This window comes from Colias philodice, chromosome 29 (assembly GCF_061535455.1).
Source record: "Colias philodice isolate Cphi_HAF_F1 chromosome 29, ilColPhil1 Martin Lab GWU primary, whole genome shotgun sequence".
Taxonomy (NCBI): domain Eukaryota; kingdom Metazoa; phylum Arthropoda; class Insecta; order Lepidoptera; family Pieridae; genus Colias; species Colias philodice.
Window position 1 is genome coordinate 6,537,560 of NC_143114.1, and position 27,577 is coordinate 6,565,136.

General features: G+C 34.9%; 1 protein-coding gene across 2 annotated transcripts in view; it reads right to left on the reverse strand.

Moving 5' to 3' along the window:
- Positions 1-1,845: 1,845 nt before the first annotated feature.
- The window catches only part of LOC149476050 (unextended protein-like), a 39,102-nt gene continuing 13,370 nt past the window's right edge, over positions 1,846-27,577 (reverse strand). The window contains exons 4-16 of one of the 2 annotated variants that reach the window (XM_089712631.1): positions 23,313-23,580; positions 21,808-22,112; positions 19,686-19,796; positions 17,785-17,956; positions 11,714-11,905; positions 11,036-11,182; positions 10,676-10,816; positions 10,076-10,215; positions 9,369-9,495; positions 8,971-9,100; positions 8,599-8,695; positions 2,504-2,566; positions 1,846-2,012 (exon numbers count right to left, since the gene is read on the reverse strand). In XM_089712631.1, the coding sequence (XP_089568757.1) occupies positions 1,899-2,012; positions 2,504-2,566; positions 8,599-8,695; positions 8,971-9,100; positions 9,369-9,495; positions 10,076-10,215; positions 10,676-10,816; positions 11,036-11,182; positions 11,714-11,905; positions 17,785-17,956; positions 19,686-19,796; positions 21,808-22,112; positions 23,313-23,580 (2,007 nt within the window). In that variant the 3' untranslated portion in view covers positions 1,846-1,898. Of the gene's footprint in view, positions 2,013-2,503; positions 2,567-8,598; positions 8,696-8,970; positions 9,101-9,368; positions 9,496-10,075; positions 10,216-10,675; positions 10,817-11,035; positions 11,183-11,713; positions 11,906-17,784; positions 17,957-19,679; positions 19,797-21,807; positions 22,113-23,312; positions 23,581-27,577 lie in introns of both variants that reach the window. The other variant, XM_089712630.1, reaches the window with a different exon arrangement.

Below are 27,577 nucleotides of genomic sequence, written 5' to 3' on the forward strand. Positions count from 1 at the left end.
TTAAAATTACACAACGGAATTTGATGCGGTTCTTCTTAATAGACAGAGTGATTCAAAAGGAAGGTTTTAGTTTACCGCTGTCGGAAAGCTAGTTTAAACTTGGATCAAATTATACACAAGACTTCATCGAATTTGGTTAGTACTTTCCAAGTTATGTACAGAAAATCAAACATTTATTTTTTATATACATATTTTAGATATAACCTCAATGATGTACACTTTTTAATTAATTTTTATTAAATTTTAATTAATTATTATTCATAGGTTGCTTGGAAGAAATAGCCTATAAGTTATAAGCCGTCCTTACTATTTCTTCTTTCTTGTGGTAAGACTGTACTATAATATTAGTACTATAAAATTAATTAAGGGGAAATTATTATGCAGCATTGGAGTTGATAGTTTTTTGGGCTTGCATTGTTTAAATTAATAAAAAATAAAACAACAAAAAAATGGGGTTAGAGGTTTGACATATGCTTCCTGTTACAAAATCCTCTCTTTTTTTAGGATATACAAAATCTCATCCTTTTAGGCATAGCCGTTTTGTCTATGAATATAAGTCAGTGCAAGCCCAAAATTGACTCCCATATTAATAAATTATAATAAATTCTAATTACTAATCATAAATAATTTTAAATTCTTACGAAAATACCCTCAAAATTACTTTTTGAAGTGAAGAAGTTTTCTTTAGGCGCGTTGAGAGTAAAATTCCAAGGTCGCGTCATGGCAATACCGTTACGTCATGGAGCAAGGCGACGATTTTGGTACCTTTGAATCTCGCCAAAAAAGTTTCACTTCTGACACGTGTTTTTCTTAAATTATTTGAGGGTAGTTCCATAAGAATTACAGAGTGCAACCTAAAACTATAAAACAGTGCGTCTCTTTCTAATACTTATAGCCTCTGTGTTGGACAGAGACGGATATATCTTTAATAGTTACGCATTCAAATTCGGACGAAATCGTAGGTTTTAATTATGTACCATAGAGTTTTAGTCATAGACTATTATAATTATTGTAATCAGAGACAATTTTTTACTTTTAAAAAGAGACAGAGCCATTTTCTTTCTCTTTCCGCGCAAATCTTTACGAAAATATTCTTTGACACCTTTAGAAAGAGACAAAACACAGCTCTATCTCTTTCGCACATTTCAAATAGTTCGTTATATATTTTTATAAAGTAAATAATCATAATTAATAAGTATTTTAAACTATCAAATAAGTGGGATAAATTAAGTACCTTTAAAAGTTACATAAAATGTTTAAGTTATCTATGACTGAGTTAAGTTAATATTAAGTACAGAGATTCCTTTTAATTGTACATGATTGGTTTAAATACTCAAATTATTCTAGACAAAATAATTATTAAGTATACAAAATCGACTTTTCATCAATATTTTTTTCTGACATTTTGATATCTACATAAAGTAGATAATAAATGGAAGATATCTCATACATTTTTCTTTATATTCGTTTCGCATTATACTTTTACGATAGCACATAATTTTACGTGTACATTTCTTTCATGATTTTATAATTTTTCTAGCGTTTCCCCTTGCACTCCCTAGTGCTATCAATTTCATGGTGTAATCCAAAATTTCCACCCTCCCCTACTTTCAAAATGTCTAACAAATTCCACTCCCTCCTACATCCTTCTAGTACTTAAGCAAATTCTTCCTCCCTTTTCTCCCCTAGCCCTCCCTTTCTTCCTGTCATTCTCCTGTGTAAGCATCTGCTCGTGTGCTTTCTCTCTTCAAACCCTTTTCTCTCCCCCCCACTTTGTTCCCCTCCTCCTGTTAGTTCACATAATTACCGTCACACACCGTTTCCGTACTCCCTACTATATCCCACTTATCTCCTCCCCTACACAACTCTCTCCCCCCTTCCTTTTACATCCTCCCCCACTAATGTTTAAGCAATTTCTCTTGTTCATCTGCCCTCGCGAACACATCCCCGTTCCGCTCGGGCGAGCTTCGTGGTAAGGACGATCGAGCGGTGGGACATGGGTTCGGTGATACCTGCAAAATGAGGTGACAAACATAAAAATATATATTACCTGACTAATAAAAAGTTAAACAATGGATAAATTTCTACCATTTTCTACCATAGCTGTGTCCTGCTCTTGCTCACATGAAACGTCAATCATAAAAACGAGACAGGTCATTGCAATAACTAATCCATTGCAAAGCGAATGGGTAACATTTTATTAGTAAGACCGTTAGTGTATTTTTCATAGGCAATGTAAGACCCATTAGGCCATAAACTTGAGAATAGTCAAATGAGTACACAAATAATCAACCAAAAGGGCAGTGAAATTATAAAAACAAGGAGAGCAGCAAAATTTTCTCTTAGAATTTATCAAATAATTATAAATTGCATTAGATTAGAAATTTAAAATACTTCAATCAGTTTACATTGATGACATCATAATGTCATCAATATTACATTATGATTAATAGTATATCACAAGTAGTTATTGGAGACGAAAATAATTGAAAATATATTGTACCTGTCTTGATGGAGTTTTGTGTTCACCACTGATGCTTATATCTTCATCCACGGATTCCAATAGCTAAAATAATAATAAAAAAGTATTATTCAAGAACTTTATCACAGCAAATATAAAGAAATTGCGTTGAAAAAATTATTAATGATGCATTTTTTTAGTGATTTATTTATAACTAGCGGTTCGCCCCGGCTTCGCCCGTGGTACATAGTTCGCAATAAAAGGTAGCCTGTGTTCTTTCTCAGGGTCTAAAGATTGTCTGTGCCAAATTTCATCAAAATCGGTTGAGAAGTTTGGTAAAGGGTAACAGACAGACAGACAGACAGAGTTACTTTCGCATTTATAATATTAGTAGGAATAGGAATGTATGTTGGATAGGAAGGAAAGGGATTAGGAAAGAATTCTCCTTCAATTGACACGTTATGCATTTTAATTTTTCGAGTGATGATCCTTCGAAACGTACTGTAATACTATATAGTTTGACATAATATATTGCTTTTCCCGCGGCTTTGCTTACATTACTATAAGTTAATGTGATAATGTGATATCCAACATATTTTTTCTTTTAACCTTCAAGTCTGGTCCTTCTGCTCCAATAGCCTTATGATCTTGGTCAACTTCATCAAAATCAATCTCTCCACAGACCTCATATTAATATTATATACATCTATATCACTCTCTACTTTGTCATCGGAGTCGCTTTTTAAATCTATTATTTTGTCATCAACGTCTTGTACTAAATTAGCAATTTCTTCATCATTGATAGCGGGATCACTGTTTGGATGAAATGTTAGGAGAGATCGCTCTGTGCGGAATTGGGCTTTCTTTTTCGCTCCTGTATAATGTGGGATTATTATTTGATACTTGTAGTGATAATTTGTGTTTTAGTTATTGATTATTATTATGCTGTTTATCATGATAAGGCATGTCTTAGGTATTCTGCTCACCAAAGCAGAGAATGTTAGAAAAATCTGTCCAGTCGTTCTGCAGTATGTAAAAATAACCAGTTTTCATAGTTTCTGATTATTATTAATAAGACTAATTGGGAAAACACAACCCATTCTGTATGATGGTATATTTCGGGACAACTTTCACACACGGCACGATCTGATCCCATACTAAGCTTTCACTTGTGTTATGGAAACCAGATGGCTGATAAACATACATATATAATTTTAAATAAATACTTATATAGATAATTAACACCTAGACACAGCAAACATCTATGTTCATCACACAAATATTTGCCCCGGGTGGGGATCGAACCCACGACCTCTGGCTTGGAAGGCAGTGCCACTACCAAGCCAACCGGTCAGTCAAGTATGTCTAAGGTATTCTGCTAACCAGAGCAGAAACTGTGGGAAAAATCTGTCCAGTCGTTCTGCAGTATGTAAAAATAACCAACAGTCATAGTTTCTAATTATTATTAATGGTAATTCTGCTACAGAAGAGTAAGACTAATTGGGAAAACACAACCACAACACAATATGATGGTATATTATAATGAAGATTGCCTCTTACATAAAATTCTAACTGACTAAATTAAAATCAGTTGGGTTTTGTGATTTAAAGAAAAACTTTCAACAACAAAAGCATTTAATGAGTTACTCTTCACTACTATCAAAGTTCAGTCAGATATTTCTTTCTTAACTGACATAACCAACCTTTTTTATCAAGATCCTCAATGGAACCAACATTGACCACACTCTGGCCATTCCCGTCTTTATTCCAATACTGTAACTTCAAGGAAATTTTATCCTGAGATAATGAGCCCGATTGCTTTCTAGTTAAATCGATATCTGATTGTTTAGGTGACACGGAATGTATGGAAGTACTCGTTCTGGACGAATTTGCTGGGCTTTCAGATTTGGCCAATCTATTGGCCAGGTTGGACCAAGGTTTTGTATCACTCATTTGGCTATTAGTATTCATATCCTCTTTTAACGCATTTATTGGGCTGTCCTTAACAACTTTAGTAGACGAAATGGAACTTTTCTTGCTGAGGTTTTCATTCCTTGGACTGTTTCTTCTAGACACATCAGACGAAGCATTTGTCCAGTATTTGGACGTGTTGGCCGTTTGGCTGTCCGTCCTGGAAGCGTTGGACACATTGGCCGAAGCGCTGGTCCAATATTTGGACGTGCTGGCTGTTTGGCTCTCAGTTCTACCAGCTTCTTTATTCATCCACTGCTTGGACGTTTGACTATCCGATCTGGGCACATATAACTTTCGGGCCAACTTATCAGCCAAGTACTTGGCGATGTATTCCTTATCGCTTGACGTTGGTGAAGAGGCGCTAGATGGTATATTGTTTTGTGACAGTTGTTTGAACTCCATTGTATGCGATTTTGGAGACTGCAAATTGTTTATTTCGCTTTTCAAGTGGTATTAATTTTTAAACATGGTTTTTCGTACGCAATACGGTTATGCTATATCAAAGGGAAATTATTAATAAAAAAACCAAATAATTTACCAAGTTATACGTACACAACATCCAACATGTTACGCTTACTATATTTTAAAACAACCTATTTTTTAATGTTATGCAATTTCACACTACACAAAACACTACTGAGTCGAAGAGCCAATTTAGATAAAAACGTTACTAATTTCATCAGTCGTAAGATTTCAATACTTAGAACTTTATGCTCGAAGTCTAATCGATAGCTAAATCACTTTACTTATAGATTGAACGATTACCTGTGGTTTATTAATTATCAACAGATTACAGCAATTAGACAGTTATGGATAATTAAAGTATTTTTTAAACGTATTTCACTGCTACACTCTTTCTATCTTTTCAAGATACACACTGCATTAATTTTTCTAATGTCAATGTACCCGAAGTACTATAAAACTACACACTGTATAGATTATTCAATTTTTCACGTAATATCAAGGTACAACTTGTACATTTTACACAATCTACTAAAACCTGTATCTAATATTCACCTACCGGACATTCTACTGAACTACATCTAGTCCAGGAGGAATCGGCGCATGAGTACCGAAAACTATTCCACCTCAATTTTTTTACGTGATCCTCTTCAAATTGCCCTACTGATGATATAAATGCATGTTGCCATGGGGCAACCCGGTGCCATATTGTTTAAACCGAAATTGTTTAAACAATTGCAAGGAATTGTTATTTTTCAACCGGACAAATTTTTTTTATATTTTTTATCGAAATACCAATAAAAAAGGTCCAATTACTTTTCACGATAAAGTTAATATTTTCAAAGATATGAATTTTTTAAGGTTTGAAAAATCTCAAATTTGGGTACTTTCGACCCATGAAAAATATATTTAAAAAAAAAATAATATATAAGTAATATTTTTTTTTCAATTCTCTATACAATAGTTAATAATATTGTTAATAGAGATTTAAGAAAATTTCATTGTTTATATCTGTTTTTTAATTGTTAACTTCGCGCGCTCACAAGTACGCGCCGCTTACCTTTAAGTATCGCCGTCTCTCTCTTACTCATGCGCTGCATCGGCCTCTCTGTGTCTTGAATCATTATTTATCATTTATCTTAAAAACTATCAACTTTATCAAGATTTCTAAAGAGAGCAATCTTATTAATAATTAAATTGTCTACAATTTGTTTCTTATATATTTTTTTCTGAAATCAATTTTTTTAAAGTTATTTAAGCATAAATTGAAACATGTAATTAAAATTACTTTTTTGTCAGTTTATATTACTTTTTTGTTATTGAAACAGCAAGTAAGGTAAAAGACCCAGTTATTGACACTGGCCTAGTTGTTTGACACTCGCAATTTGATTTTAATTAAAAGAATGAAATGTTCTCAAAAAACCAAAGATCTTAAAATTTTTAATTCAAAAATTATATTTATTAATTTATTAGAATTGATTTGTTTTTTTTTTAACTAAAATAAAATTTAAAGTGTCAATAACTAGGTCTTTTACCTTATTAATTACATTGAATAACTTCTTCAAACGAAAGTTATAGATGGAGAAGTATGAAATAATAAAACAAGATTTAAAAATAAGTATTTATTTATTATCAATATTATTTTTATATATTATATTCTTACAGTCTTCTGAATCACAACCACATAGAAGTATGCAACTTATATTATTTGTGAGCGCGCGAAGTTAACAATTAAAAAACAGATATAAACAATGAAATTTTCTTAAATCTCTATTAACAATATTATTAACTATTGTATAGAGAATTGAAAAAAAAATATTACTTATATATTATTTTTTTTTTAAATATATTTTTCATGGGTCGAAAGTACCCAAATTTGAGATTTTTCAAACCTTAAAAAATTCATATCTTTGAAAATATTAACTTTATCGTGAAAAGTAATTGGACCTTTTTTATTGGTATTTCGATAAAAAATATAAAAAAAATTTGTCCGGTTGAAAAATAACAATTCCTTGCAATTGTTTAAACAATTTCGGTTTAAACAATATGGCACCGGGTTGCCCCATGGCAACATGCATTTATATCATCAGTAGGGCAATTTGAAGAGGATCACGTAAAAAAATTGAGGTGGAATAGTTTTCGGTACTCATGCGCCGATTCCTCCTGGACTAATCCTGTATTCTGACTATCCACACAGCTAAAATTATATAATTCTCTTCTTCGATGATTTTACAAGACTACATGTTATATCTTTTACCAAGTAATCTATCCAAATCTCTTATATATAAAATTCTCGTGTCACAATGTTAGTCTGCATACTCCTCCGAAACGGGTGGACCGATTCTCATGAAATTTTCTGTGCATATCGGGTAAGTCTGAGAATCGGCCAACATCTATTTTTCATATGTACCACGGGCGAAGCCGGGGCGGACCGCTAGTTACTTATAAAATTATATCATCGTATCAACGTATTTCACAAACAACCTGTAATATCCAATTGTAACCAACGTAAGATCAAATCTTTACTTTTACTACACATGTGACTTTCCTTACTATATCTATAAATTTCACTAAACCTGTACCAATACATTTTACAAACTACCCCCACTAACGTGGGATAAATGGGATAGTAGAGGTGGGATAGTATACATTGGATTGTAGATATAAGGCAGATGTTTTTTGTAAAATATGGCGAATTATGACGTTTTTTAGGTGTGATTTCTAACCTAACCTAACTATACCTAAATTACTTATCAAACTACACCCTGTACACAAACTACCCGCTAAAGCAACACAAGAATGTATACACGTTGCGACACCTGACCGTCCCCGTTCGGAATGGAGCCCGTACTTTGCGGGATAAATAAGATAGTAGAGGTGGGATAGTGTATATGGTATTGTAGATGTAGGACACTGTTTCTATTGTTAAGTATGGCGTCGGATGACGTATTTTAAGTGTGTTTTCTAACCTAACTAGACCTAAATTACTTATCAAACTACACCCTGTATACACAAACTACCCGCTACAGCAACACAAGCACGGTATACACGGCGCAGCACCTGACCGTCGTGGGATAATTACGGGATAAATGGGATAGTGTATATGGGATTGTTTAAGTAGGACACTGTTTCTATTGTTAAGTATGGCGTCGGTTGACGTATTTTAAGTGTGCTTTCTAACCTAACCTAACTAAACTTATAACTACCCGCTACAGCAACACAAGCACGGTATACACGTTGCGGCACCTGACCGTCCCCGTTCGGAATGGAGCCCGCACTGAGCGAGGTGCGAGCGCTTTGCAGTGTCTCACTGTGAGTGGCCAACGTGCCGACGCTCTGGGGGCGGGTGGGGTGTGGGATAATTATGGGATAATTACAGGATAAGTGGGATAATTACCGGATAAGTGGGATAATTATAGGATAAATGGTATAGTAGAGGTGGGACAGTGTATATGGGATAGTAAATATGGGGTTGCATATCGGATTGACTTTATTAATTTTATAAATGCATAGCATATGCATTATGCATGTTTTAAAAAATCGATTCATTTGATAATTTTATCATATTTTAATTTCTTGTAAAAATACCAATTAAATATTCTAGAACCGTCCAATCAAACATTTTTTTTTTCAATTATTGAGACCATTTTCGAAGTCAAAACTGAAATAAGTTAATTTTTTTTTATGGTGAAAATACATACCTTATCAACTTCAGTGTCGAACTGTTCATTGGTTGCGCCCTTCGATAGAGCGCCCTTCTCCATGAGGGAAGCACGTTTGGCCGCTAAGTAAAGACTCCTGTGTGAATATTATTTATATTAAAAATTGATGGGGGAAAGTTTCAGATGACAATATATCGAGTGTGTTTTGAGTGTGATTTGAGTGTGGAGCGTGATTAAAGTGTGTTTTGAGTGTTGAGTGTGATTAAAGTGTGTGTTTGAGTGTGAAAACACACTCTTAAAGATTAAAAAAGCGCGATTTAAGTGTGATTTGAGTGTTGAGTGTGTTTTTAGCACGATTTAAACATATTTGAGCACTATAAAGACACATTTTGAGCACACACACACACTGACCGTTTAACAGTGAGATAGAACATCTCAGTGACCGCCCGCACCGAGTAGTCCGGCACGAACGTGTGACGCAACATCGAGTCCATGTTTATGTTCTGGAGAGACCCCATTGCTGAGGGGGTGGGGGATTCCGCTAGAAATTTAATATAAAATTATTACCTTAATTTATTAAATTATTTTAATTTATTATTATTATTAATAAATTAAAATTACTGCATTGCGTCATAGCGAAACCATCACGTCATGGAGTAAGGCAACGATTTTAGTACCTGAATATTTCTAGTTTCATTTCTAACACGTGTGCTCGGCAAACACGCTTTTTTATTTTAAATCATGTTGTTATGAGGGTTTATCTAATCGATCCGCACTAAGTAGTCCCCCCAGGGGGGGTCCACACTCACCGAGCCCCACGTTCTGCGTGAGCGCCTGCACGCCGAAGTACGTGAAGGGCCCCGCCTCGAACACGAGGTTCTCGCGGCCCACCGTCACCTCCACTCGGCCCTCCAGGATTAGCACGAAATAGTCCACCTGCAGGGGAATAACATATTATTGCCATTTGCCACAGATAATAAAATAATAATTAAAAAAAAAATATTAAAAAAATCACGTGTACAAAGTTCGAATTGAATCTGTACGTAAACTAGCCTCAAAACATCATAAAAACCACAAAAATGGCAAAAACTTATTTACCCCTTTCCCCAAGTTTATTTATTTATTTACGTCTTTCTTCGTCTTTCCCTTAACTTTAATGTGATATATCACGCCTTGTTTGAGCAATCTTCGAACTATTAAAACTCAAAAATAGCAAAAACTCCCAAAAAGCATTTTCCCCTTTCCAAGTCAACGCACTATTTTCCCCAGGTGATAGAGGTCGTGTTTCTAGCTTTATTTACGAATACAAACGCAAACTGAACTACAAAAAACACTCAAAACACATTTTCCCCCTTTTCCCCTTTCCACAAGTCAACTCACCGGCTGTCCCTGCTGAAAGAAGTATCTATTGCTTACCTTCTTTTAGCTACATTCACAAAACCAACCTCAAATTACTTCTAACTACTCTCAAAACACCCCAAAAATTACTTTTTCCCATCTCTTAAGGTCAACTCACCGGCTTCCCCTGCTGAAACACATACGTATTGACGTCTTTCTTCGTCTTGCCCTTTACTTTGATGTGATGGATGACATCTTGTTTCAGTAAACGTCTTAACACCGTCTCTGAGACGACGTCCGGCTTGAACGCGTCTACACCTTTGGGGAGAATTTTAAAAGTTAATTATTTTACACCTTGTATAAGATATATAATATTGTGTCACATTTTCGGAATGAGTATAATTGAATTTCCTTATCGCGCTTTGCGAGTTCCATCCGGGTGTGACACCATTTAAATTTTTTTTCTAGTTTATATGATTCTTTTATTTTTATTATACAGTATTATTCATTATCCTTACCCAATCAATTTGACTATTTTACTCTTCTTCATATTTAACATTACTTCAAATTAATCGGAAAATAATAAAACGCTGTCAAACATTTGACGTAAATCAAGCAAAGGCCAGAAAGAAATATCATTAGTTCAAGTTGATTAATTGAAAAAAAAAAATGTTAATTCATAAGGTCAATTATATTATTTTTACATACATACGCTATGTTATATATCTGTTATGAGACTCAAAAAAGACATATTATCACAAAAAGCTGTCAAACTCACTAGTACTGAGAAACTGGAAGGTAGCCAGCGTGAGCTGCGGCGATATGTGTATGCGCCTGTGCTCGTGTCTCTCAGCGAATGCTGCGAAGTCTTGCAGTTTGTGCTGCGGTCGGTTGCGTCTGCGCTTCGTGCGGTTGTCCACTGGGAAAAAATTATAGTACAATATACAGAAAATTATGTAGCGTACTGGTTCTGGATTTTAGGTGGCGAAAGAAGATCACCAGTATACAGAATGTCCCCAGTTGACAGAACGTCTCCAGCTGACAGAATGTCCCCAGTTGACAGAACGTCACTAGTTGACAGAATGTCCCTAGTTGACAGTATGTGGGCTGATGATGATGATGATGACCCAATACTCACGGAACACATCGGTCTCATCCACAATCTCCGCCTGTATCATCTCCTCGATGACGTCCTCCAGCGTCACCAAGCCGACCGTCTCGTAGAACGGATCGCCTTCACCCTCGCTGTTTATACGGTGCACGAACGCCATGTGCCCTTTGTGACCTGGTTTGGAAGTTATTCAAACCTTATAAATTAAATTGTCATACTAACATGACTTTTGTCAATAGAAACTCGAGCTCTAGAAACTCCATAGTTGCTCTTTTGAGCAACTACGGAGTTTCTTGCCGGTTCTACTCCATAGACACTGCTTTCCAAATCGGTGGTAAATGTTAAAAATATGAAATGACGATTCAAAAGTGCTTCTAGAAGAAGTCTAATTGAATAAATGAATGTTTGAGATTGAGTCTGGTTATATGGTTTAAGGAAGAAAGTTGTTTTAGTCGTTAGTGGGAACTAAATACAGCCTTTGCCAAGTTGGGAGAAATTGAATTAAAAGTTCTTTTTCAGTTGTTAAATTTAGAGGCAACAAACAATTAACTGTTAGATAAATTTAAATTGTGACCTGCTAAATATATTCTAAAACAATTATCGTTCAGAATTATGATAGGCATATTTTAATTATTAGTAAACATTTAAATAATTGCATGCATCAAAAAATAAATTTGAATATACATAATATAACACCCTACTCACCATCCTTGAACTGCTTGAACATGACATCCAAAGTGACATCCTCGAACACAAAGTTGCACGGGTTCTGATAGTACTGGCAGAGCGTGCGCAGCGGCGTGTTGTCGTCCGGGTCCACGAACGCGAGGTCCTTTATGAACAGGACCGTCACTATGTTCCCGCGGTGACCCTCGTATACTGGGATACGGGAGTAGCCTGGAGAGAAAACAAGTTAGGAACTCGAAAATATAACTAGATCTTCCAGCTAAGTTAAAGATAGGAAATCAAACATATGACCTAAGATACATATGGAAACTTTGCCGAAATTCAGAAAATATTGTCAGAGATCATTCTATCAGTATCTATACTGGGAAACGGGAGTAGCCTGGGGGGAGAGACTAGTTATACAGAATGAAAATTTACAATGGGCTCTGGAGGGAAAGTACTTGAATTACTGGAGATAGCAATTTTTTCTTAAAAGGAAACGTGACTTTATTTTTTTAAATAATTTTTAAATTTTATTCCTTTCCTAAAGAAACGTTTCTTTTTCAGCATGCAAGCTGGTGGAAATTTAACCCATTTATACAAGTTAAATATGGAAACTGGTAGAAATTTAGAGTAATTATTCATCATGCTATTTTAGTTCGAGGATTCAAGAATCCCGTCCGACTAGGGCCCTTCCGGCCTCCTCCACTCAAGCGACAGCCCAAGCCGAGGTTCGAGATCCCCGTGGCGGGGGGACGCCCTTGCGCATGTCATGTTTTATATATATTACTAGCTTTCCGCCTGCGGCTTCGCCCGCGTTTTCAAAAAAAAACCCGCATAGTTCCCGTTCCCGTGGGATTTCCGGGATAAAACCTAGCCTATGTCACTCAGAAATAATGTAGCTTTCCAACAGTGAAAGAATTTTTCAAATCTGCCAAGTAGTTTCGGAGCCTATTCAATTCATACAAACAAACAAACAAACAAAAAATCAAACCTTTCCTCTTTATAATATTTGTATAGATTTAATTCCGCAATTTAAACCTATTCTGGTAGGCAACAACCATAACCTCTGTTATGGTCTATGGGCAACGCAACCTGCTTACCACCAGGCAGTGCGTCCACTCGTTTGCCTCCCTATAAGATAAAAAAAATGTCGCTACCGCGTGAACCTTCAGTTCACCCCCGCGTCCGCGTTAAAATGTAGAAGCCCTTCTGGCTAACATTGAGACAACACACAAAAAAAAGATACAAGAATACCCTATAGGGAGAACAATAAATAAAATAAATAAATAAAAATCATTTATTGAGTACCAATACAGTGACATAAAATAATACAAACTCGACGATCGCCTCAACTAGGTATAAACCTGTGCTAGAGACGACCGACGCCTTCCACATTAGACTTAGCCATAGCCAGTATTGTACTATAGTCTATACAAATTTTAATTTCACTACACTATAAATAAATAAAAAATGCACAAAAACAAAAAATAATAAAGTACAAAGACCGGAATTAAAAACATTCAAATTTCAGGCATGCAATGTGTGTGTATGAGTATTTGAGTGTGAGTGCGAGTGCGAGTGTGTGCGTGTGTGTTTGTGTGTGTGTGTGTGTGTGTGTGTCTGTGTATGTGTGATTAATAAAATTATGATATGTGGTTCTTTTAAAGTGTTATACTTGCGCTTTCAGAAAATCTTCAGTTTCCCCGTAAGAGAGGGTAAGTAATAAGTTTGTTAGTTTGTTTTTCAGTTCAGTTAATGTCAAATTGCGAATGTTTAAGATTTTATTGATTTTGTTGTAAAGAAGTGGACCTAAGAAACCGTGGAAACGTTTAGCAGCTGCGGTGTGTACAAACCGCAAGTTAATAATTCTGTCCTTACGCCTCCTTACAATGCTTAATTCCTTCCAGTTCGTCTGCGTGTGAGTGGCAACAATACAGTTTAAGATGAAAAGCTTCCTAATGGAAAGAACTTTGCACTCGTTATAAAGAGTTGTAGTGGGATAATAGATAGGTTTTGACATCATTACTTTCAATACTGCTCTCTGTGCTCTTTCGACTTTCAGCATTTGTGTTTTAGATGCCCCACCCCACGATTGAATGCAATAAGAAAGTACCGATTGGCATATCGCAAAGTAAACTTTTTTTAAAACATCTTGATCAGCAATTGAGCGAAGCTTTTTAAATATGATCATAAGTTTTCGAATACGAGACGACAGTAGTTGAATATGGTGCTTCCAGTTGAGCTGATTGTCCAAATGTACACCTAGATATTTAACGGTGACAGTGCGTGATAAATGTCTGCATGTACATGCTTCATTACCGAAGGTGTTACACGTATGTGCTGTGATGGTGAGGTCCTTTGGCTGAGAAGACTTGTATAAAGAAAACGTTAAAAATTTGGTTTTATCTAAGTTTAATGTCAGAACATTTTCATTTAGCCATGCCATAACTCTTGAAAGGCCAGCTTCTGCTGATTGTTTAGCTGTCGTCCAGTCACTGCCACTAAAAACCAGGGCCGTATCATCAGCGAAAGTCACCACACGACCATTGGACAGAGATATATTACAGAGATCATTAATATACACTAAGAATAATGTAGGGCCTAGTACGCTACCCTGGGGCACACCATAGGTAATCGCACATTCAGAGCTAGTTAAATGTCCGATTTTGACAACCTGTTTTCTGTCCGTAAGATAACTTTTTAATAGTTGTAGTGCCAAACCTCTGACACCAGCTCTCTCCAGTTTCTTCAGGAGTATCGGTATGGACACGGTGTCAAAGGCTTTAGCCAAGTCCAAAAATATACCAATACAGTATTTTTTGCTATCAAGATTACTCATAATATGGTTGGTTAAGTCATTTACAGCGTCATTTGTGGACTTACCCCTAAGAAAACCATACTGGTGGTTGGAAAAGAATTTAGTTTTGTGAAGAAAACTGGAAAGCCGAGTATAAATAACTTTTTCTAAGATTTTTGACATTGTTGGTAAGATAGATATTGGGCGGTAATTATCAATTCGATCTGAGTCTCCAGCTTTATGAATCGGATGAATTAGGGCAATTTTGAATAATTCTGGAAACACTCCAGATCGCAAGGAGAGATTACATATGTGAACAAGGACTGGCATGAGAGATTCTTTACAAAGTTTGAAGATTTTAGAAGGTATGTTATCATAACCTGTAGCACATTCAGTTTTAATGCTATTTATTATATCACTTAATTCATATATATCAGTCTCTCTTAGACCCATAGAATCGCGGGGTGTTTGATAGTTATTACACTGTGGGTCGTTTACTTTTACGTTTACATCCTTTACGATATTTTCCGCCATGTTCTTACCTACGTTAACAAAAAAATTATTTATGTCATTAATATTTTGATTTTGCGTTAAGAGTTCTAAGTTGTCAGTTTTAGATGTTGTCATATTTGTGAATTCCTTTATCAGCTTCCAAGTTTGCTTGTCGTTCTTCTTACATTTACCTAATTCAGCTTTTTCATATGCATGCTTTACTTTTTTTAAAAGATTTCCACAGAAATTTCTGTAGCGACAATAGATTATTTGCAGAGATTGGTTACCAGGTTGTTTCTTAAGTTTCAAATGCATTCTATCTCTCGTTCTTATACAACGCAAAAGTCCCGGTGTAATCCATGGTTTTCTTGGTACAAAATTTCTGGAGATTACTTTGTATATCACATTGCTTTGGATTACATTTTGCAAAAATCTGGTGAGCGATTCGGAGGCAATGTTTACATCTGTTAACTGAAGGATATCAGTATAGTTTTTTGATTTAATTTGATCTAATACATTATTATAATCTATCCTTTTGACAGTTACAGCCTTGGTTTTGTTAATTTTTAGTTTTTTCATCCACAATAAAACAGCAGCGTGATCTGTAACGGAAGAGTTAATAACTACCGTATTACATGGCAGGTCAGATTTTAGTAAGACATGATCGAGCGAGTTGTTAGCCCGAGTAGCATACCTATGAGCAGGTAACAGCCCATGGATAGCCAAGGTATTTAGGTAATCATCCATCCTGGGATCGGCGCTGGTTTCGGCTATATTAATATTTATGTCACCAATAACAACTATATTCCCAAAAGATGTTAGCGAAGACATCAGATTACTAAGTGATTCCAAAAATTTATCAATTAAACGGGTCGCTGGTGACCGGTATATGGCGATTATTGCAGTGCTTTTGTTCAATTTAACAACCAAACAGTTAGCGTCATGTAATGTGCTTTCGGAAACAGTGGCTCCAGCTAACGTATTACGTAAATAAACAACAACACCTTCATTTTGTGATGGACAATGTTTAGTGGCATAGGAATTATATCCATATAGCGCTGGTATGCTTGGCAGCTGTTTTAGCCAACATTCCGTGAGTACGATTATGTCTATATCAATATTAATTTGATCTAACAGTAATTCAAATTGAGGTAAATTTTTTGATATACTTCGAATATTTTGTGTCAAAATGGAGAGAACAATCCAGTTGGGAACTTGAAAATATGACCAGCTAGGTATATACGCGTCTGGGATTTAATGGAATTCTTAGCTTTCAAACACATAAATTCACACAGAAATTCAAATTCCGGTGTATAGCTTTGGTCAGTTCGATTTTATGGCACACATAAAAAAAAATTTTTACATATATAAATACTTCGCAATTTTATGCCCCAAATAATATAAATAATAAATGCTAGACAAGAGACTAGGCCAAAATAAACATTAAAACTTTTTTATGATAAGTTCCCATCTATTCCCATCATAAAACTTTCGATACACAGATCGATTTAAACTAGATAGGCCAAGTGCGTTATAATTGTACAACAGAAAAAAAATAGTTAAATTACTAATCATTCTCCAAATATTCATAAATGTCAATGTTTGTATATGTTTACGGCTAACCAGATTTTATTGACAATTTTTATTCCCTTAGACGACTGATAATTATTATAAATTTGATGATTTGAAGTGCTGATTTTTATGGCTTCAAAAAAAACTAATGAAAAACGGATGTGACTCGACTGTTCATAATGTTAATTTAATTCATTATTTTTCTTCATTTTACAACAAATTACCATTATATTCATTTCACCAGTATACAATACATTGCCATCAAAAACCCTATTGAGTAATCCATACTAATATTATAAATGCGAAAGTAACTCTGTCTGTCTGTCTGTTACTCAATCACGCCTAAACTACTGAACCAATTTCCATGAAATTTGGTATGGAGATATTTTGATACCCGAGAAAGGACATAGGCTACTTTTTATCCCGGGAAAATGACGCAATCCCAGAAATCCCACGAGAACGGGAACTATGCGGGTTTTTCTTTGACTGCGCTGGCGAAGCCGCGGGCGGAAACCTAGTAATAACATATTTCTATACAAATGTACATTGCGCCTACTCCACACACAAAAGTCACACGATGGTCTCATCTAGAATCTATAGTATCTCCGTTCAACTCTCACGTCGTAAACTATTACATAAATCTATGTTTATCCGAAGGGCACCGCTGGAATCGTTCCAAAATGTTTTCATAAACTTCTATACATAGACTAGACGAAAATATTAATATAATGACACGTTAGTCGTATATTTGGTTCAAAACTTTTAAACTCTTCTAGTCGTTATTGTAACACGTAAAATATGAATAAAATGTAAACATATTTTAAAAGTATAATAGGAGCAAAAAAATGAACATTATAAATTTTTTAATATTATATAACATTGATACATAAACAACAAAAAAAACTACCTTATAGCCCTAAAATTCCCCTCCCTTTACCCGCGTATTGTCCAGATTATAAAAAGTTGGAAATTCGTCTACTTTGACGTTAACAAATAGTAGAAACCTTGGCAAAAATCTACTTTTCCCTAAATGTTTCTTTTCCCTTACTCACGAGTTCAGTATCAAATAAAAACTGTAATCCCCTTTTGCGATATTAATCACATACATTGTCTTCAAGACCCCGATTGACGTCAAGAAACAATTGACGTCAGTTGGGGGGGACACAATAGACACCTTTTCCCCTAAAAGATTTTAAGATAAATTTACTCAAAACCCCCCAAATTTTCCCCTTTTCCCCCTACTTACCAGACTTAATAATCTCCGACATCGTCTCAAAGTCCAGTATCGACGTGATCGGCAACATGAACACGTCTTCCAGTTTCGTCATTACGCTCGACACGGTTTTCTTGCGCAGTTCCAAAGCACCAGATATTATATTCACCTCGTCTTTGTCGAGATCGTTCACGTCTGTTGTCAACTGGGGGATGGGGGATGAGGGTTAATTTTTTTTTAAATAGGGGGAAAATTGTGAACGCAAATACGTTTGATATTTAAATAAAAGTTATAATATTAAGGAAATATCTTAATTTAGGAATATTGTTTCCATTTTAAACGTTAAACAAAATATTTTTAATTGTGAAAAGAAATAAATAGATACTTATTGCACGCCTCATAAGCGAAGCGTTGAGGTGGGTACTACTGTCACTTCGCGCAAAACATCTGATTTTTCAAACTTAAAATGTCTTTATGTATCATACATTGCACTTGTAAGATAATACATACACACATATATTAAGAAAAAACACTATTTTTAACGTTCATGATATTTTTGATGTCATTTTTGTTATTTAAACTAGTTAAAAAACAGTTTAAAAAAGTTCTGTCTTGGACGTCCGTGTGTCTGTATGTGCGGATCCTTTTTCTTGTTAACACGATAGCGACCGAAATACTTTACTAATCGAGTCTTTTTTTTTCTCTTACGCTTGAGTATGCTCAGGAATAGAACCCTTTCATTTTTCAGGGTCTGATTCGATGTGGTTTAATTGTTATTAAATAAACAAAAATAATAATTAATAAATATTTATTAAAAAAAAATTATGAGGCGTGCACTTTTGGATTTTCCAATTTCTAGAACTATTTTAATTCATTATATTACGAAAGTCGAAAAGACAGAAATTTTTTAGTTATTTTCTCCCAAAAAACAAAAAGGTTATTATTTAAAAAATTTCAAACATAATAGGACATAATTTAATCCTATCTACTTATAATATACATTTTTTCAATATTCTTCGATCATTAAAAACAACTAGATACATACTCCTGTACAAAACGAACTTAAAACTGTTCTCAAATCTGTTTATCCGAAAGAAACAAGCGTTAAAGCAAACTCAAGCCTATTAGCATCACTTATAGGTTAAATTAATAACACACACCAAAAGCTGTCTGGTCAAAATTAAACCGTATCCCCATGTATTAAAGTCGTATTCACAACGCACTAAACTCCACCCTAGTTTGACTTTTGGGACAATTTTTTTCAGTCAATATACACAAGATAATCAACCTTATTCCCATGACGTACGACGTAAAGTCGTAATTACAACGCCTTAAACTCCACAATGAGTTAACTTTTATGGTATTTTTGTCAGTCAATATACACTAAAACAAATTCAACCTTATTCCCATGACATAAGGTCGTATTTACCATACTCAGAGTTGACTTTAAGGAAATTTGTGTATATTCATCCTTGACATAAGGTCTAATTTACAAAACTCAACCCTCCATTGAATTTTAAGAAATTCAACCTTATTCCCAAGCACTAAAGCCAGATTTACAAAACTCTGCTTTAAAATGTATCTATTCGTCCATGACATAAGGTCGAATTTACAAAACTCGACTCTCCATTCAATTTTAGGAAATTCAACCTTATTCTAAAGCACTATAAGTCTAATTTACAAAACCCCATCTACCATACATTGAATCATAGGAAATTCAACCTTATTCCCAAGCACTAGTCGGATTTACAAAACTCTGTGTTGACTTTAAGGAAATATGTATTCGTTAATTTCCAAAACTCGACCCTTTATTGAATTTTAGGAGATTCAACCTTATTCCCCAGCACTAAAGTCGTATTTACAGCGAGTTGACGTTAAGGATATGTGTAAGTATCTATTCATTGTTAATCACCGAAGGAATATCTCACCTTTACCAATTCCTTCAACCGCTCCCTGTTATACACGCTGCCGATCTCCTCCCCGAGGAAGTAGTCCAGGAGCTTGCTGACGGGGTACGCAAGGGGAGCTGTTAGGGCCATCACCGCCTGGGGAATGATAGATTACGTCATTTATTTTATTTTTGACGTGGCAACTTCTTATAATTCGATAGAGCCGGATGCACGCACGAAAAAACATGACTCATGCGGCGTTACCTCGCTCTGAGGCGTTCCGTGTAAGGCTTAAAGTGCAAGCGAGAACGCGGAACGAGCGACAAAGAAGCACAATCAGACGTTGTCACGTTCTACTATGGTCAGTAAACCGACTATACAAACAACCAATTTTTTACTAGATTTCCGCCCGCGTTTTCAAAGATAAACCCGCATAGTTTCCGTTCCTATGGGATTTCTGGGATAAATCCTATATGTTAATCCAAGTTACCCTCTATATGTGTGCTAAATTTCATTGTAATCGGTTCCGTAGTTTTTTCGTGAAAGAGTAACAAACATACACATCCATCCTCACAAACTTTCGCATTATTAATATTAGTAGGATAGGTTTCCCAACGTTTGTTTAGATAATAGATAAAATATCAAAATTAAAACACAATATTATATGATCTATGTAAAATAAAACCGGCTAGGTGCGAAAATGAGGCCAAAAATTTTCATCTTTAAAATGCAGCTACATGGCCGCATTTTCGCGATATATTTTACTAGCTTCCGCGCGCGGCTTCGCCCGCGTGGTGTTTTGATAAAAGGTAGCCTATGATCTTTCTCAGGGTCTAAAGATTGTCTGTGCCAAATTTCATCAAAATCGGTTGAGAGGTTTAAGCGGGAAAGCGTAACAGACAGAGTTACTTTCGCATTTATAATATTAGTAGGGATTTAAAGATTTAAATGCTGATACGTATATCTTTTAAAAAATAAAGGAACGTTTTCTTTCAGCAAAATAAGCTATCTTCAGTACAGGGAAGAGAAAATTTCCACCCTGTACATGGAACCTTGGAGAACATAAGCAGTTATTTTATGAGGTAAAACCCTTATAAAAGAACTTCTATTACTACCATACGAGCAAAGCACGGTCAGAAAACTAGTCATTTATCAACATAAAGTATCATTAACTGACGTAGCATTCTTGTATTACATTAGCTACTTGGTTATAGACCATAAATTACTTTGTCGATCATAAACATGTTGCCCCATATTTATGTTTACTATGCAATATGCTTGAGATATATGATCCGATACAAATTATGGAAAAAGTAATTAACCACGTTGTAAGATATTTTAATAAGATATTTGTAACTAGGTTTCCGCCCGCGGCTTCGCCCGCGCAGTCAAAGAAAAACCCGCATATTTAGAAATTAAAGACTTTTTAACGGATTTTAAACGCGATTTATTCATTCTATTATTTTCCCGACGTTTCGAACACTTTACAGCGAGCGTGGTCACGGGGAGACTGAGATGTTATACGTCTTGACGGTCATAGAATAAATCGCGTTTAAAATCCGTTAAAAAGTCTTTAATTTCTAAATGTATAATACTCGCGTAAAATCAAACATCAGAAAATACTAAAAACCCGCATAGTTCCCGTTCCCGTGGGATTTCCGGGATTACATCATTTTCCCGGGATAAAAAGTAGCCTTTGTCCTTTTTCGGGTATCAAAATATCTCCATACCAAATTTCATGAAAATTGTTTCAGTAGTTTAGGCGTGATTGAGTAACAGACAGACAGACAGAGTTACTTTCGCATTTATAATATTAGTATGGATTATATTGTGAGAAAGAGACACATCAACATAGCTGTCGCTTTTCTAAACTTGGAACTACTTTTAGACTTGCTTATAATATTCAAATTTCAGACTGAAATAGTCGCATTACATACAAGAAAATAATAAGACAGCATTTAAGTGTGGTCTGAAAATATTATCAAGTCAAATAATTGAGAAACCGGCCAATACTCACGTAGTGATGACAACTTACCAAATTTTTATTTATCTTCACTTTTACGTTATATATTTCTTCTACTCTCTCTACCTACCTACTCTACTATAGATATTTTTACCTTCTATTTTCCCCACTCTTTCTACTTTTGGCTAATAAAATATCACTAACCTTAGTAACCATAATACTCTTGGCTCCAATCATTAAACCGTGCCTTGAACATATCGCCTGTGGAGTTATTTCACCGAGCAGAACTATTGACAGCGTTGAGAATATCACCGCAAATAATCCTGAAGTCAACTCATCCAAGAGTATAGTAAATGTCGAGTTAACAGCCACGTTTCCTAGCAAAATGCTACAGAGTAGGTAGTTCCCGTGATCTCTGACGGGCATTATGGCTCTGGCGTATTTTCGCTCTTGCTCTGTGCCAGTGTTGGATATGATTTTTAATTCTGTACGGTCGAGGGACATTAGGCCTGTAAGAGATGGCAGAATTAGTGTTATTCAAATTCAATTTATATATTGCAGAACAGAAATATAATTGGTACCGTGTATTGCAATTTCTGGACATTCTAAAATTTTGCAAAAACAGCTTGTGTATACACAGTTATAAAAGTATATGTAAATTGGAATATGGAACTATGGAACACTATGGAACAAAATGCTGAAAATTACGAGCAGAATACAGAATTTAAGACTGATCTCATAAAAAAGTCTCAACAGATACTAACAAAGGAGAGACTCTTGATAGATAAATATTAATTTCATCTCATTCGGGCCAATGAATTGTTACTGAATAAATAAATAAATATTTCAGGACAATTTTCACACACGGCACAATCTGATCCCATACTAAGCTTTCGCTTGTGTTATGGAAACCAGATGGCTGATAAACATAAATATAAAATTTTTAAATAAATACTTATATATACGTAGATAATTAACACCCAGACACAGAGCAAACATATAGATGAACATAGGTTCATCACACAAATATTTGCCCCGGGTGGGAATCGAACCCATGACCTCTGGCTTGGAAGGCAGGGCAACTACCAACCAAGCCAACCGGTCAGTCAAATAACTAAATACTCATTGTAATCTACTTAAGTAGTAATACTTAGCTAGATTACATTAAACTTACAGTATAATCAATCATACTACATTTGCGAAATTCCACAAGCGTTCCATACGTATCACGCTAATATTGACATTTCAGTCTGCCCTTAATGTTTTCGGTTACCCCATACCTGACCTAATATTGGTATTTGTTATTTGACCCAAATTCCTTGACAGTCTCGTCTCGAACGTTTTAATGACGCAATTAAAATATAGACGAAAACGACAAACTTACAAATCACTATTTTGTAAGCTTCTCGCCATTCACTAAATTTAAAAAATGTAATTCAAGTTCCTGTTCTTGGTTATTAGCATGGTAAATTCAGAGTTTAAGAAATACTAAGTGTATATTGTACATTGGTTCGTACTAACAAACACGATTTTATCATTTCTGACCAAATATCCAAAAATAATAGGCCAATTCATTGTCAAATATTTCACAATAATGCAGGAATTCACAAAAGAATAAGTTTCTAAAATTTTATAATAGTGTAACTGCTCAAGTGTGTTTACAATATCCTAAAAATTAAAACTTCGCAGCACTTAGAAAGATCACTTACCCAAATTCAACCCCGAAAACAATGCAGAGAACGTCAAGCAAACCAGTATGAGTATCATGGCCACCCAGAGTGGCATTAATTTATTATGTGTCGCAAATATCTTCCAATTCTCAACACCCTGGTGTATATACTTCTCTTCATCTTCACTCGGATCGGAGACTCCTTCCTTGAGATTCTTGGCGCAAATGTACATTTTGGACCCGATTATCGGGGATGGCGCGCGAAATTGGAATAGAGCTGATGTGGCTGTTACCGATTCGTGTACCGCCTGGAAGTTTTTAAGTAGTCATAATTCTAAAAAGTCAATAAATAAAGTGCCGAGCACACGTGTTAGACGTGAAACTTCTTTGGCAAGATTCGTCGCCTTACTCCATGACATGACGTGATGCCATAACGCGACCTTGAAATTTTACTCTCAACGCGCCTAAAGAAGTTTCACTTCAAAAAAAGAGCGTGTTTGTTAAGCAAACGTGTCAGAAGTAAAACGTCTTTGGCAAGATTCAAAGATACCAAAATCGTCGCCTTACTCCATGACATGACGTGATGCCATAACGCGACCTAGAAATTTTACTCTCAATGCGCCTAAAGAAGTTTCAATTTAATAATCCTCGATTTCCTTCCATCATACATAGTATGTTCCAACTAAATAACAGATATACAATAGGAATCAACACATTAGTTATAAAGAGTAAGAAAATTATGTCAGCTTAGCGTAATTATCGGATTGGCATCCACAATCTGGTGTCTGCATTAATAAATCTGCTTAGCACTGTGGTATAATATTTATAGAATATGAATATGCTACAAATTTACAAGCTGCCATGGCTTTAAGGATCTTTAGTTAATAATGTATCACAGTTTAGTTCAAAAAGTTGATTTATACACGCTTTAATAACTAACGGTCTTACTAATAAAATGTTACCCATTCGCTTTGCAATGGATTAGTTATTGCAATAACCTGTCTTGTTTTTATGATTGACGTTTCATGTGAGCAAGAGCAGGACAAAGCTATGGTAGAAAATGGTAGAAATTTATCCATTGTTTAACTTTTTATTAGTAAGGCCGTTAGATATTGATAAGCTATTGCATAGCTTCTATCGCGGGCCTTGAGCGCGGCGACCGAATGTAAAAATTTCGTAAGGAAATAACCTAACTAATAAAACTAGGAAGACATCTTGGAATAGACTAACTTTATTAATTCATTACACAGACAGTGTGACCAGTTTATGCTCATAGATAATAAATGCTATTTTGTTACAACAGATACAACAGAACTTATTTCTAACACCCTCTCTTAACAAAATACTCTGACAAAATTACATCTTTTGCTACAATAACTAAACGTTACAAATGCTTCAACAATAAAAACAATCAATTGAAAAACTACATATTTATTTTAATTTACTTCCCCTATTCCCATTTGTTCTATGAATTTATAATGTTTATTAATACAAAGTGACTTAGTAAATACATCTGCTGGCATAGAAGAAGTTTCTAAATAGTTAACTTTAATTTGGTTATTATCAACACATTCTCTAGCAAAATGATGGCGTACATCAATAAGCTTAGTACGTTTGTGAAACATTGGATTAGAAGCCAATTTTAAAGAACTTTGACTGTCAGTGTACAAGTCCAAAGGTTTATTTTTATTACATATATTAAGTTCTAACATTAAATTTTTTAAATAAATGGCCTCTTTGCAAGCCTCTGCAAGTGCCATATACTCGGCCTCTGTACTAGATAAGGCAACTGTCCTTTGCTTTCGAGACTCATAACTTATTACACAACCTGATAATACAAAACAATATCCTGTGTAAGACCTTCTATCAATGTTACAAGATGCCCAGTCAGCATCAACAAAACCAATTAAATCAGTTTCAGTTTTCTTAAAAATTAATCCAAAATGTTTAGTTTTTTGCAAATATCTTAATAATCTTTTCAAATGTTTCCAATGTGTTCCATTAAAACATGTGTTATATTGACTTAGAAAGCTAACACTATAAGAAATATCTGGCCTTGTTAGAACCGCAAGATACATCAGTGAACCAATAAGTTGTTGATAAGGATAAGAGTTATTACAACTGTCATTTACAGCTTTTTCTAATTTAAGATTCAATTCCATTGGAGTATCTGAAATTTTGCAATTAATCATATTAAATTTATTTAAAATATTATCAATAAATTGCTGTTGGTCCAAAGTTACACAATCTTTTTGAACTTTTACATTCATGCCTAGACAATTTCTTATTTGACCTAAATCTTTAATCTTGAAATCTGCTTCTAATACACTTCTTAACTTTTTGTAAGAATTTACACAGTTGTAAAAAACAAAAAAATCATCAACAAATATAGCTACATAAATCTTTACATTATCATGACATTTAATAAATAAACAGGGTTCATATTTAGACTTCTTGAAACCTAACTTTAACAAACTAGATTCCACTTTCATGTACCAAGCTCTAGCCGACTGTTTAAGTCCATATATAGCCTTTTTTAATTTTAAAACTTTATTATCACAATTTATGAAATTAGAATATTCTGGTATTTCCATAAATACACATTCATCAATATTACCATTTAAAAATGCTGTTGGTACATCCAAGTGATTCATTTTTAAATTTTGTTTAACACTTAAAGCAAAAAGTAGTCTTAAAGTAGAATAACGCAATACAGGTGAAAAAGTTTCATTATAATCCATACCTTTAATCTGGGAGAAGCCCTTAGCTACTAGTCGAGCTCTGTACCGCACTTTACCACTATTATCACATTTTTTCTTAAATACCCACTTACACTGCACTATTCTATCAGCTTCACTCCTGTCTACAAATGTCCATGCTTCATTGTCACTGAAAGCTTTCAATTCATCCATCATCGCTTGTCTCCACTGTTCCTGATCTGGTCCATTCATCGCAGATTCATAACTCAGTTCTTCATAAGTTCCCAGGTTTTCCAGAATACATAGATTGGTCATACCATATCTTTCTACTGGCTTTCTCTCACGTTTCCTAACTTGCTGTACCTGAACTCCTTCATCTATGACAGAGTCTTCATCGGCTATTGATTGATAAGAATCATCTTGGGATGTGGATGTATCATTAACATAAGTTGGGTCATTAGGATTTGAGACTAGGCTATCTGATGAACATACTTCTTCTTCTTCTAAGTTTTCATTGTTCTCTAACTTTTCTTCACTATTATTTACTACTACCTGAGCTTTGTCTGATTCTGTCTTCTCCATGACTATGACATCTCTGCTCGTAGTGATCTTTCTAGTTATTGGGTTATACAATCTGTATCCTTTAACATTATCTGGATATCCAACTAATATCAATTTATCAGCCTTTTTATCCCATTTTTGTCTTTGTGCTTTGGGAACATGTGTCATTACCTTACTGCCAAAAATTCTAACATTGCTTAGGTCTGGTTTCTCACCTGTCCACCTCTCAAATGGGGTCATCATGCCTAAACTGGCGGCTGGTGTCCTATTCTTTAAGTATACTGCAGTATTAACTGCTTCACCCCAAAAACTTTTGTCAAGGTCAGCTTCAAACAACAAGCATCTTGCTCGTTCAACTATAGTTCTGTTGAACCTTTCTGAGAGTCCATTCTGCTCCGGAGTGTGAGGATTGGTCTTCTGATGAACTATACCGACTTGTTTCAAGTAATTCTCCATCTCATGTGAGCAAAATTCACCTCCATTGTCGGTTCTCAGCTTCTTTATCTTGTTTCCTGTTTGATTCTCAACTAAACCTCGAAATTCTTTGAAATGCTGAAACACCTGGTTCTTTTCCTTCAAGAAGTAGACAAAAGTCATTCTGCTGGCATCATCCACATACAGAAGAAAATACTTTGAATTACCAATTGACTTGGTCTCCATCGGCCCGCACAAATCTGAGTGTACTACATCCAGTAGGTTTTCACTTCTATGGTTGGCTGATGGGAAGGGTAGACGTGACTGTTTCCCCTCACAGCACACTTCACAATTCTGTATCTGAATGTCAGCTTTCTCTTCAAAAGAAACACCTATCACAGCACCTTCATTCATTTTTTGTAAGGACTTACTGTTTACATGTCCTAACCTCTTATGCCAGGTTGACATTGCCGATAATGAATTCTCTAATTTTCTTGTGTTTAACTTGTACACGCCATTAATCAAATCTGCTGTACCAATAAGCTTATTTACTTGATTGTATATTAAACAGACATCCTTTTTGAACACAACTCTATTGCCATTAACTATAAGTTGGCTTACTGACAATAAG